This window comes from Chrysemys picta, chromosome 21 (assembly GCF_011386835.1).
Source record: "Chrysemys picta bellii isolate R12L10 chromosome 21, ASM1138683v2, whole genome shotgun sequence".
Lineage (NCBI taxonomy): Eukaryota > Metazoa > Chordata > Testudines > Emydidae > Chrysemys > Chrysemys picta.
Window position 1 is genome coordinate 6696131 of NC_088811.1, and position 13806 is coordinate 6709936.

General features: G+C 47.5%; 1 protein-coding gene across 5 annotated transcripts in view; it reads right to left on the reverse strand.

The window, feature by feature from the left end:
* The window catches only part of MMP23B (matrix metallopeptidase 23B), a 40550-nt gene that overhangs the window by 8354 nt on the left and 18390 nt on the right, over positions 1-13806 (reverse strand). For 3 of the 5 annotated variants that reach the window (XM_065575273.1, XM_065575275.1, XM_065575274.1), the window contains exons 2-5: positions 11527-11712; positions 8235-8361; positions 5265-5404; positions 1965-2132 (exon numbers count right to left, since the gene is read on the reverse strand). In XM_065575273.1, the coding sequence (XP_065431345.1) occupies positions 1965-2132; positions 5265-5404; positions 8235-8361; positions 11527-11608 (517 nt within the window). In that variant the 5' untranslated portion in view covers positions 11609-11712. Of the gene's footprint in view, positions 1-1964; positions 2133-5264; positions 5405-8234; positions 8366-11526; positions 11713-13806 lie in introns of all 5 variants that reach the window. The other 2 variants (XM_065575272.1, XM_065575271.1) reach the window with 1 other exon arrangement.

Consider the following 13806-nt stretch of genomic DNA (forward strand, 5'->3'; position numbering starts at 1 on the left):
TTGGCATAGCTACCTTGGTCAGGGCTCTGAATTTTTCCATATGCCTTATAGCCGTAGCTGTGTTGACTTAAAAGTTCAGCTTTTTGTTCAGGGACACTGTGTTCCTACACCAACAGAAAACCCCCTTCTGTCAGTGTCTACACTATGGGGCTATGCCAGTATAGTCTCTGTAATGTAGATGTACCCTCTTCCCTAAGTGTCCCCATATAGATAAGCCATAAGTAATTCCTCTTCATCCCTGGTGTTCGCAATCTTTCACTTACATGTCAACTGTTTGGTCATGTTATGATCTTTTTTGTGAATTGAAAAGTGTGTGTGTGTGTGTGTAAATAAAATGTCAATATTTTTTAAAGCAACTAGAGATTTTGGGTGCCTAATTTGAAGTACTATAATGAGCCTGATTTTCAGGAAGAATAGAGCATTGCTCTCTGAAAAGTCAAGTCCTTTTAAGATGTCTCAAGTTGGAAACCCAAAATCACCAGTCACTTAAAAACATCTTAGCATACATACACATGCACGTTATATACATAATATATGTAATACTACATACACTTACAGAACACGTGTACTCACGCATGCACAAAAGAGATAAAAGACCTTCTGCTAAAATGATAAACAGGAACACACAGGATACATTTCTAAAGCTTCTCCTACCCTGCTTTTTTTGGTAACAAACGAAAAACTTAACTTCAAAGAAATATAACATTTGCCTTATGAAATGAGTTTGCTGATTGGTCATGGACCATCTGCTTGTAATTTAATGTTACTTTAGACATTGTTTTAAAAAAAAAGTAAGCAAGATATCTTTAGGTAGCCACAAGCTTGAAAATGACCATGTACGCAGGAAAGCTGGTTACAGAGGACAACAAAAATGTGAACAACCCTGCCAAGAAATCAAACATAACGTGGCCCTCCCCAGAGATAGCACAGCTGCTTGGATGGAAGCCAGTCCTGATTATTTACAATGTGGTTGGGGCCCACTGAATTACTCAGGAAGTGCTGGAACTGCCACCAAACGGGAATATTCCATGGCTGGAGTTCAGTCACACGACAGCAGTACCAACAGCCACAAAGAATCACACCAAACTTTCCTTTTGTCTCTCCCAGGTTTGGTTAAACAATGAGAAAATCTGCACTTAAGGCAGGGGCTCTCAAACTTTTGTACTGGTGACCCATGTCACATAGCAAGCTCTGAGTGCGACCTCCCCTTATCAATTAAAAACACTTTTTAATGTATTTAACACCATTATAAATGCTGGAGGCAAAGCAGGGTTTGGGGTGGAGGCTGACAGCTCACAACACTCCCATGTAATAGCCTCGTGAGCCCCTAAGGGGTCCCCACCCCAGTTTGAGAACCCCAACCTAAGGCCAAATCTTGCTCACCTTACACAAGGAGTTCTACTCAAGCTGCTGGAGAATTTGCGTGAGGAAGGTGGGTGGATATTGGCCCTACACCAGTAAACCCCTGATAAACAAAGTTCTAAATTCCATTCCATCACAGCCTCATGAAGTCAGTAAAGCCTCTCCTTCTGCAGGGACAATGGATATCTAGCCGCAGGTTCATCACCCCCTTCCACACACACTGAGGAAAATGAATCATGGTTGGAAACATCTAAAGGCTTTAACTGATGGGGTGAAACACCTTTTATAAGTCAGTACCATGTGCCAGGTTGGTCCATCAAAGGTAATATCTATCTAGAAAATAATGACTCCTGCAGACTTATTTATGACACTGATACTGTGCCTCCATAACAACTAAAGAGGTTCAAAATCCCTCTGAGTGCTGGGGAAATTTCAGTCTGGAACCAGACTTTGCAACATGAGTCCCTCCCTAACAACCTACTCCACTGGCATGTGTGTCTTGTGGACCTTTCAGGATTTTAATAAGAGTGAGCAACATCATTGTGGAAAAATGCAATCAATCTCTTGGAAGAAGTAGATCTCCTCAGAGACAAGTTACGTACCCTTTTTCCAGCTGAACCGAGTGTTTCCCAATATCCAATATTCATGGTCATCAAAATGGATTTCCCCATTTTTCGGGAAGAAAGCATGGGCAAGCTCCCCTGTCGTCCCATCAAAACAATGATGGATGAGTGACTCCAGGCAATCAGTATGGTTTATGGAATAGAAGCCTGTGAAAGAGAATACATAAAGTCAGACTACTCAGTATACTTCATACATGAATGGACTGAACAAAGAGGAGCGTGTCTCAGGGACATATTCTAAAACATGTAAGTTTTCCATCCCACAGATGCACAGAAGGAAAATCAAACTTAAAGAGATAGTTAGAAATGAGGGTTGAATAATATAAACCAGGTCCAGCTCTAAAGTGTTTGGGGTGACATTGGATTTAGGGCAGTCTCCAAAGGACACAAGTTAAGCTTCCCTTCAGAGAGGAGCTCCTGTTTCAACACCAAGTGGAAACTCCTACGTTTTTAATCAGGGCATTAAAGAGGAGGCAGTGACCGATTGCTTAGGCTTAGCGTTTGATTGATCATTGTGTGGACCAGGGATCGGCAACCTTTGGCACGTGGCCCGCCAGGGTAAGCCCCCTGGGTGGGCCGGTTTGTTTACTTGCTGCATCTGCAAGTTTGGCTGAGCACAGCTCCCACTGGCCACAGTTTGCTATCCCAGGCCATCCCTCAGCCCGCGTTGTTTCCCACAGCCCCTATTGGCCTGGAGCAGCGAACCGCGGCCAGTGGGAGCCGCGATCAGCCGAACCTGGGAACGCAGCAAGTAAACAAACCAGCCTGGCCCACCAGGGGGCTTACCCTGGCGAGCTGCGTACCAAAGGTTGCCGATCCCTGGTGTGGACACTAGTAACCACAGCCCAACATGCCCACCTCCCATCACATGAAACCATTTCCCCTATCCCAGTGCTCCAGATCTCTACCCACTCACCCATTCTGGTCAACGCTGCTTTCTGCACCCCTACGAGGAGCTATGTGAACTTTGACTCTGAGTCATCTAATGCAGCTTGGATTATTTTGGTCTTTCTTTGCAACTTTAAATGCTGTTGACTGTGTATCTTGTACAGGGCTACACCCATCATCAGTCCGGCATACAAGCCTGTAGCCCCTGCTTAATCCAGGTTTCCCACAGGGGAATTAGTTTAGCGATTGAGGCAGTGTCAGAATCTCTCCATGTTTTCCCTGGAGTGAGCCCTCCCATGTCTACAATGGGCTCGCTAGCTACCTCCTAGAGGTCTGGGAGGAGACTATCAATTCTGCTACTACTGACAGGTAGTGGAGACTCTGCTATAAGGGTGGCCTAGTGGACTGAGACTCAGGAAATCTGGGTTCTACTCCCGGCTCGCTGGGTGGAATATCAACTCACCTCGCTGCACCTCAGTTTCCCCATCTGTAAACTGGGGAACTTTGTGAAGTGCTTTGAGATCTATAGATGAAATACGCAATAGAAGGGCGAGGTATTATCGTCTAAAGTGATACAAAGATCCTCAGGCTGGGACCAAGTCTTTACAGTAGTGCCGAGGCCATAAAAACTCCTTTGCTGAGCTGCTACTTCTTATAACAGTTTATTTAGTTATAACCACTTGCCTGCAACAAATGTCCATCCAAAGCTCTTTACAAATGCCTCTGGGAGGCAGATAAGTGTTATCCCCTTTTAAATCTGGATTTAACAGAGACAGAGAGAGGTTAAGTGACTTGCTTCAGGCCACCATGCACAACCTGGCTCTCAGGCCTGCGCTCTAGTTACAGGTCATGCAGTCCTTAATAGGTGCCTGCTGGAATGGGGCTCTGTGGAGCTCCTACGTGGCAGCGTTTCACTCTCTGTTAGGCAAGGTCCCCAGGGAGGTGGATCATCTGCTTTCAGGTGGTGTCACGCAATAGCAGAGCAAGAAATATGTTGCGAAACAATGGAAACTTTGCTGGAAATCCTGAAGACACCGCAGTCTGCACAGGAAAGAATGATCATGTCTTTCGTAGGCCATAAATCCTGAAAGGAATTTACATCTAGAATGTGAAACTAACCAGATGATCCAGGATTAAAAACTGCATTATGATTGCCCAGGGCTGAGAGCTTCAGAAAGGCACCCTGCATAGTGAACCTGCATAGCAGCTGAGAAGGGACAAAGAGAAATGGCTTAGTAAGTTCTGTGGAGATAAATAAGGAAGGGGGAGCTGAAGCAACCCACCAATGTGCAGCCGAATCCTAGAGCTTGAAGCTGAGGCCTGGTCTTGCAAGGGATTGTACCATGGATGGTGGGAAAGGAACCAGAATTAAGGAATAACTAATAGGATTTAAAGAATGGTCTGGAGTACATGGAGGGCTAGCAGGGTGGGGAGAGAGAGAATAAGAATATTAATAGTTAGCTCAAGTACATTACTTTTCATCTGGAGATCTCAAGGCACTTTACAAAGGAGGCATCATTATCCCCATTTTACAGATGGCAAATCTGAGGCACAGAGAAGTGAAGTGACTTGCCCCAGGGCACCAGCAGGCCAATGGGAAAGCTGAGAATAGAGTCCAGGTCACCTGAGTCCCAGTCCGGTGTTCTATCCACTAGGCACCACTGCTCCAGACAAGGAGAAACTGTATTGAACTTCCTCTTCAGTTAGTGTGTTTGTACCTCCAAGAGCAGCTCAGATACTATAGGGACAAGTGTGATATAAATATACAGGTAGACCTTGCTCTGCATGAGGAAGAGGAAGCAGGCTGAACTGTAGGGAGAGTACTGCTGAGGTGTTCTTCCTTCTGGGGCATGCGGAGTGCCACTAGGATTTCTCTATAAATAAAATACCAGGAGGCATCATGGCTACCAGTCAGCGCACCAGACTAGGATCCAGGAGAACTATGCTCTATTCCGGGCTCCACCACAGACTCACTGTGACTTTGGGTGAGTAACTTTACTTCTCTGCACTTCAGTTTCCCCATCTGTGAAATGGGGATAATCCTGCTTCACAGGGGTGTGGGGAGATTTCACTCTCTGAGCTCCCTGGATAGCAGGCACTAGGGTAGTGATAAATACTATAGCCCCTTCCCTTGCTGAATAAGATTCCTCCCAGAGGGAAGGCAGATGCATCAAAGGTCTGGGGCTGCATCACTAATACCAGCCAGAGGGTGTGGCCCAGCCTGTGCTGTGGGGAGGAGCATTGCAGTTGCAGGACTCCTGGGTCTCACCCAAAAAGTTCTGCAATCAAATGCTCCAAGGAACACAGACCCCGTTTTGGAGACGGAACATCCCTCAGGGCCAGAGCCCACTCTCTCTTTAGCACAGGACCCCAGGGTCTTTGCAGACCTACCTATTTTCAGGTCACTAGCTGAGTTGGGTGGCACCTCCTTGAAGTTGAATGGTGAAACGTTGCTCCACATTCGGAAAGCAGCTGCCAACCCCTTCCGTGTGACACTCTCATTAATGAGATTTCTCGGGAAGGACACGATTCTGCAGGGAGACACAGATTGGCTTTAGACAGATCCCAGACTATCCTCCTGCATCAACTGAAGGTTCCAGTACTGCTCACCTGGAAAGGTTCCCATCTTAAAGAGTTTCACTGAACTAGACTATGGGTCTTGTCCAAAGCCCATTGCAATCAGTGAGAATCTTTCCATTGACTTTATGGGTTCAGAGCAGGCCCTATTTGCAGAATAGCAGACAGTTTAATTAGGGTGATAAACTCTTTAATCTGGGCAATGAGGAGATACCACAATGCTTGGTGGGCAACGTGGAGGCAACAAGTTAATGGCTCTTAATTCTTGCCTATGCTATAGCAGACTCTGGTCAGGGGCTGAAGGGAGCCGGAGCGTTTGTGCTGTTCTGCAGCATCCCTGGTTATTTGTCTGGGCTGGTGGGCAGGCACTGACCTCTGCTGTCCATTTGGAAGGACTGTTCCACTGGCCAGCAGCTCACCACCACTGACTGGACAAGGTGACAATGACAATGTGCACCTAGGACAGTCTACGGCCCCAAGAGCCAGGCTGTGAGGAAAAGGACCCCACAATGGCTGCTGGGGGGATTTGACCTAGTGCTGACCGGGATGGTTCGGTGGCTGCTGGGGAGAAGGGGAACAGGGGACAAGTTGCAATGAGACATCTATGTGGCTGCAGGAGTGTGAGATGGAACTGCTACCCAGGGAATCCAGGCAGTGGCACTGCTAGACTGAGCAGGGAGTGCCAGTCTGTGCCTGCTGCTCACACGGAAATGCCCACTCGATCCCTTTGTAAGTGCCTCAGGAACGCTCGTTCCTGTGTAGGTGAAAGGGGCTGGTTGAGTCACAGGCAGCTAGAACCCCCCTCCTCTCCGCTGCCTACAGCAAACTCAATGCAAATATAACTGGATCCTCCTTCCTTTCTTGTTTGTTGGTTTAGAGACTTTCCCATCCATTTCAGTCCTTGTCTGGGAAGCCTCCCAGCTGGAGCAAGACCCTCCCTGCCCCCAAACAACCCTCTTCCTAATGCAGAGCGGAGGATGCAACAGGCATTCCCTGCTGCCAGAGGCCACTTTCAGGTCTCTGAGACTAATCTGGTTAGACTTGGGTCTGCTTAGCAGCTGCTGCCTTGGAAAATCACTTCAGAGAGGGCTTCCTGCAAGGGACTGGCCAGATGGGGGGTGTATTATAAAGGGGTGGTTGTCGCCACATATTACACTTTTAACTGCCTCAGGAGTTCCCAGAAGGGCGCCTTCCCCTCTCAGGAAGGATTTTAACAAGGGGCCTTTCTTCAGCAAGACCTGAGGACTCCTGCCAAGGCTGAGGTACAAGCCACATCCGGACCCCTGGCCTGCTGCCTGAGGTTCACCAGAACGGTGTGGTCACACCTGCCAGGCCTCAGCTGGCTCCAGAGGGATTCCCCAGGCACACTCGCTGCACTGCGCTTGCTGTGTCTACATGCCTGTTAACGCACGTGAGAAACATTCAACAGGCCCCCGCCATCCAGCACGACTTTTTACTGCTCCTCAGCGTCCCAAAGAGGCAAAGCATCTGTCAGGACATGGAGACCATTGTCCATCATGCTTGGCCTGCCTCACGGATGGGCACAGCATTGGCAGGCCAGAAGCTATTCATCCATTGGTGATTTCAGGGGGCGTTTTGCTTAAGGGCTGAACACTTCACAATTACAGTTATTGCAATGTGGCCAGAAAGTAACAAGGAAGGGCTAGATCCTCGAGTGGTGTCATTCTGCACGACTTTGGAGCTATGCCAGCTCACACCGGCAGGAGCTGGCCTATAGATTTAGGATTGTGTCATTCCAGAGACCATTGTTTTGACTCAAGTTTAGGGTGTGCTCTCCTGTTGGAGTTTATATGACACATTGTGCAGCACGCACAATACCATTTTCTCCGCTGCAACATCACCAAGTCCAAGGACTTGCACTGGCTTATACCAGTGGTGAATTAGGTCCCTTATTATCTTTTGGTTCTGCAGATACTTGGTCTTTGAGCTATTGGCAGAGGCAGCCTGCTTATTTCACCATCATTGTACATGTATGTCGCTCCATCCCCTCCAAAACAGATCTTCACTCCCTTTACAGTTACAAAGTACCACCACTTCTGAAGCAGAGCGGAGCGGTGCAGCCAGCTGGCATGCAGCATTCTGGGTGGTCATGTTTGTGGGTAGGAAATTTGGCCATAGATATTGAGGTGAACCTCCATTCTTATGAGAAGTGCCAGGTAATTCTCCCATCCTATGAAACCTTGGTTTTTAGGATCTAATCCAAAAGATAAAAGTTCCGCTTCTGCCACAAGCACAGAGGATTTTCGTGCTAGACTAACTCAGCTCCCATTGAAGTCAATGAGAATTTTACGAACTTCACGGAGAGCAGTTCAGCCAGTGCTGAGCCCACCCAGAGTGAACTGGGACCAAATGTATTTACCTTGGAGGGGTGAATGGACGACAGGATTGAGTCAAAGGGAATTGTAGGTGTGTCAACCTGGAATTCATCTCAGATCAGCACCAAATCCAGTAGAAACCGGTAGGTTTCTGCAGGCGTTAGCAAGCATCATACCGTGAATGGCATACCATGCATTAGTTCCTTATATAACGAGTTCTGCTTGGCGCATGATCTGTACAACCTGTGGGAGAGACCTAGCAATATTTGTATGAATAGAGCCTATTCTAATGTGTGTCCGGACGACTCATTGTTCCCAGCTGTCCACTGCTCACAAGCAGTTCAATTAGCACAAGGATCCACAACAGGAAAACATGAGTGTCAAAGGCAAGAAGGCACAAAGCAAACATTGCAGACCCGGCACGCGCAGAGTTAACACGTGTTCATACCTGTACGTCAGGTTGAAATGGTCCCACTTCAGCTGCCCTGGTGTAAGTGTGTATCGTTTTCTCCGTGTATGGGGTAGGTGTGGGAGAGCTGGGGCAATCACTCCCCGAAGGCCAGGCGATATGGCGTCTTCCTTAAAAGACAAACAGGAGGTTAAAGGAATTGGAGCAGCTCAAGCAGCATGCCTAAACCTGCCCATTTAGGGGCACTTGCATATGTTGGTACCTACTTGTGGCCCCCTTCCAAAGCAGTAATGCTGCTGGTACTCCTGGCAGGAGATGAACTAGATGGGAGCTCATAAGCCATTTCTGTCTCCGACATCTACTGTCTGGATTCTCTAGTCTGCTAAGGCCACTATGAAGTCGAAAGTCAGTGGAGAATTTCTTCTTAACCAGGAAACTCCACTGGGAAAGATGGCTCCCCCAGCTATACCCCCAGTCCCTGGTGTAAGGGTGTGTGTTGAGGGGAGTTCTTGTGACGGAACAGGCAGGAAGCAGAGTTCCACTGCTCCGGATTCTGAGGGACCTTACATCAGTGGTATAAGTTACAGATCTGCCTCTGTACAGCCCTAACTTGTGCTGGGTGGCCCACAGTGAGTCAAAGCCTGAGTCTATGGCCACAGGGATCGCAGCAGTTCCTGGAAAGTTCTCACTTCATTTTATTTTGCCAACTTTCTCTAGCATCATCCTACTGTGAGATGAAACACTGGGTGAATGAGTCAAACAGGCTCGCGTTTGGGCCAGGGGAGCTCTTTATGAAGTTGGATTGTGGACCGGAAACTCCCTGAAAGTAAACTGGGAGCACTGGAGACTTTAAAGACCTTTCGTTTGCTGCTGTCCCTGCCTTTATTGGATTAGGCAAAGGGCCCGCCTGGCTCTTTGAGTTCTGCCAACAGAGGGGGAAAGGATGCGGTGACAGGTCCCTGAAAGCTCCCTTCTACTAGCTCTGCCTCCTACGCTCAGGATTAATATACTGTGTATTTACTGCATCCAAGGATGTCAAAACAACAACAATACACTATATTAGCAATACGACTAATCATTCTCAGACATGGCTTAATTAATTAATGCCTGTAGAAGGCAAGAATTATCTTCACTTTACACATGAAGGAGCCGAGTCCAGAGACGTGAAACAACAGCCCCAAGGTCACACAACAAGTTAGTGGCAGTGGCAAGCCAGAACCCAAGCATGCTGACTACTAGCCCATGCTCTAATTACCAGACAGCGCTGCCTCCCCCGGAGCTAACATTGCTTCTCAAAAGGCCAAGAGACTCCATCGTAGCTAGGAACCAGAGTCTCTTGTGTGTCCACCAGCCGGGTCCACCAACTATAGGTTATCTGGGTTCTCCCCTTGTCCCAACCTTAGGTTGAACCTAACCTGGAAGCACCTCGTCTTCACTGGGGAGTCAGGCCTCATGCCAGCTCAGCTGTGGGTCTGACCCAGCTTTGTGACATGGATTCCTGGTCTCAGGGGGGCAACTGAAAACAACTGAATTCTTTAAATGTAAGGACTTCAAGGTTGCCTTGGTGCCCAGGGATTGGTCAGTGCTGGGCACGGGACACCAGAGCAGGTGGACTGGGGGATAACAACTAATCAGGTACCTTTTGCTCTTCTGCAGCACCTTTGAGCCAAGGATTTCGAAGTAGGTCACAGATGGCAATGAATTACGCAAGTCCTATGTGCCTGTGTTGTGTCTTAGCTGCTTTTCTTGAGGCAGGAGCAATCCCACTGGCCTTAGTGGTGCCCATTCTCAGCTACAGTAGGGCCCTTTTATGCCACACTGGCAATGTAAGGCAGCCTAAAAATGGGTAGAAACAGCTCCCTGGGAATACTCTGCACAGGGGGTCACCTCAGTTGGTGTTGAGCTGGTGTCTTGACTCCGTCCCTGCCCTGCTCCCAGTCCCTGTGTGTCAGAGCAAACTGGACGTGCAGCCAGAGGACACAATGCCATTGTCGATTTCTCAGGGCTCATGGGAAGCACAGTGTATATTAAAGCAACCCTGAAGCTGCTCTGACTTACGTCAAGGGCTAGGCACTGACCCAGGATAAAAGGAGTTTTAAAAGGTGGTTGAAAGCCATCTTGTCCTCCCCAGCTCCGGCCTCGTAGCAGAGTAAGGGAGAATCCGGTCCAGTAGAGGTAACTAAAACCTGTTGGGAATGTTCTGACCTGGGCTGCAGTTCAGCCCATTGTACAGATGGGGCCCATTCCCAGCTGGGTTAAGCCTTCAAATACCCATAGGTTTTGAGGGTGTTCAGATCCAGGCATTTGCTTCAGGACTATCTTGACTCATTATAATGGAGTCCAAGAGACACAAAGATAGCACAGAGGTGTATTGGCCTATACACCTATTTCATATTACCCACTCACCCTCTTACAATTATCACAGAGACTATTTGTCCATATTTGTCTAAACTAATTTACTTCGAGTTGCACAGACTTAACTTCTTTCCAATTTATCTCTGTCCTATTCAGAGATTCCCATTCCCACTCGTGACGCTCTAGTGCAGCTAGATAGCTTAGAACCAGTTTCACAGAGGCAAAGCACTGAGCATGTGCAGCAGCATCGGCGCACTACTGCCAGCTGATGATGCATACGAACAGGAGAGGAAGCAAGAAAGGCTTTTCATGATGTGACATAAGCAGCAAAATGAAATCAGCTCCTGGGAGCCCTTCATCTTTGCCTTAGTTCCCCAGGAATCCCAGTTTGCTTCGGAAGACCTTGCTAATGGATGCCCCTAGAACCAGGGTAATCTATCACGACAGCAGCTAATGGGTTCTGTGGGTCCAGCATGAACTCCCACTTTGGGGACTTTCTGATCTCACAATAGCCCTGTCTGCGGAGTTCCCGGTGAAGAGAGTTCTGCTGATTCAGCTGCTACAAGGCTGGGATATGCATGAGCCACATCACACTGGGCTGTGAGAGCTGGGTTCTCAGGGTACTTCCTCTCTGACCCAAATCGAAGAGTTTTTCCACATGCCAGGTTGTGGGACTGAAACACCAAGTTTTAGACAATTTACTGGTTGGATATAGCAAAGAAAACATTTGCCATATCCTCAGAAGTCTGGAATCAGCCTCTGACCCTAATCTTTGGGTTCGTCATTTCCCTTTCAGATCCTTTTGCAAAAAGGGACTCACTCAAGACAAACAGATACTGGAGTTGACAAGCCAGCCATAAAGGAGTTTCTAGCTGACTTAGGTCACCCCTTGAGTTTACAAGTACACACACACACACACACACACATATATTCTGTATCCCATCCCAAGCATTTGAGAATTTGATCCCATCCCTACCTGAGGTTTCTGAGCTGCAGCTCCCACTGGATCTTTCAGAGTAGTCAGCAAAGCCACCAGAGGGAAAACATATAAAATGCATAAAAATCCCACAATGGATTTATATCTCCCACACTTCTCCTCTTCAGATGAGAGAAAACCCTTGTTGCTGTCTGCAGAAAGTCCTTCCATTTGGTCCATGTCTGCCTTTAATTAAAAAAAGGGGGAGGGTGAAAATAATCAATTTCTGGACTGTATTTGTAACCCTCCTGCTCGCAGTTGCATCTGGAGCATTTGCGAGGAGCCCTGCAGTCAAAATTTGTGAGGAACCACCACCAGCCTTCGAAAAAGCTTTAAAAAAGAAGCAGACTTTACATTAAGCCGCTTTCCAATGTGCCAGGGATTCTATCAGCCCCTGCCAAGCAGTATCATGTTACTTGAGCTGAAAGTCAGGGCTGGAGGAGGAACCAGCAAAGTGAAGCAAGCTGGGATGAACATGAACTCCTTCATTTGACTGGCTGAGTGTCAGCATAGGACAAATCTGCAGTTGTCAGCTTTATGTAATAAAAATGGGGAGGGGAAAAAAAAGGAATCCAGAAGCCAGCATCATGCCTTTGGAACGGTTCATGAGGGATGCTTAACGCTAGAAGAGCTGTCATTTGCCAGAGGCCATCGACAGGAGCAGAATGAAAAATGCGACTGTGGGCTGAAGGCAGCAAGAACCTTTTTGCTTTGAAGATTTTGGTCAGTTTACAAAAGCTCAGATGAAGTTAAACATCAACTCACTCCTTATTGGAAATTGGCAAGCGAGTCCTAAAGGACCATTGTGTTTTGGTTTGGGGAGTAAAAGTGCTCAGTGATCTGGGACTGAGAGACAGAGATCAAGCTTTCCAGAAGTGAGTGGCAGTTTTGGGTGCCCTAATTTATTTGAAGAGTCTCGACTGGGGACTCCAAAGGGCCTGGTTTTAAGAGGGAGGGTTCTTGGCATGCCCTGAACAATCAGGCCCCTTTAGAGCACCAAATCAAAATCACTAGTTGCTACTGAAAGTCTTAGCTAGAAATTCTCTCATCTTGTGCTTGTGATTTGTTAGCCTTTCTGGCCAGCGCCTTTCAGGATTAGGTTTTTGGTAACCAGTGGCTATGAACTGACATCACTTTGCTATCTGGTTACAGCCAGGCATGAGAGACGCAGGACTTTGTGCAATTCTCCTGCTTTCCCAACAGGGTAAGTGCTCACTGCCAGCTAGTGTAAAAAAAAAAAAAAATCCTGAGTGACATTTGAAAGCCTCAGAAAGTGGATGATTTCTGCACTTTGATGTGAGTGTCTTTAAAAATTATCTCATTTGAGACCAAAAAAATCCCTTCGTTCACAACCCAAAACTACTCCCGGCTGGAATTTCATGTGCTTCCAGTGCAGAATTGGTCATTTCCTGGGATTTAGTGAAAAATGAAGTTTCTGGGGTTTTGAAATGTCCTGGAACAAAAGTGACAAAAACGGTTGTGTGAAATTTTACAAACATTTCCCCCTCACTGTTATGCAAGGGTCTCTGAAGCAGCAGCACGTTTCACAAAGGGACTAGAACAGGAACCAGTGTGTGTGGGGGGGGTGGAGGTGGGGGGTCGTCGAATTGCATGGCACATAGAGAGGGTGTAGCCAGAGCAGGGAGCAGCATGGGAGAAGGTACAAAGAATAGGATAGGAAAGGGTGGTTAGAATTGGAAAGAGGAGGAAGAATAGCAGGAAGTGAGAGCAGAGACATAGCCGGGGCAAAGCCTTGATGGTAAGGAAAAGCTCGAACTGCAAACTTGCACTGGCACTTGGACTCTGGGCACGGACTAGTGGTTCTTGTCCAATGAGGGTATTTCTACATAGCAAATTCCCAGCGTGGGTCGTTGTACCTGCACTAGTTCTGCTCGAGCGAGCAATGCTAACAATAGCAGTGTGGCTGCCTGAATACATACCTAGGGCGGGGGCTAGCCCAAGCCCACCACCTGTGATGCAACGGCCACTCACACTATAGCTTGAGCAGAGCTAGTTCAGGTACATCCACCCTTGCTGGGAATTGCACCTCTCAGCTGTAGCATAGACATGACCAGAGAAGTATTGACGCAAATGGAAAACACCGCTAGCAAACACTGCCAGAAGAACATTAACTTCACTAGCATGTGTGTAACAACAACATGACCCAGTGTGTCAGCCCTTTGTCAGGCCAATAAGCACCAATAATGCATGAAGTGTCTCAACTTGATATTCATCTATCTAGGTACTTTTGTAGCTCCCACCAGAGTATTGAGTGCCTCA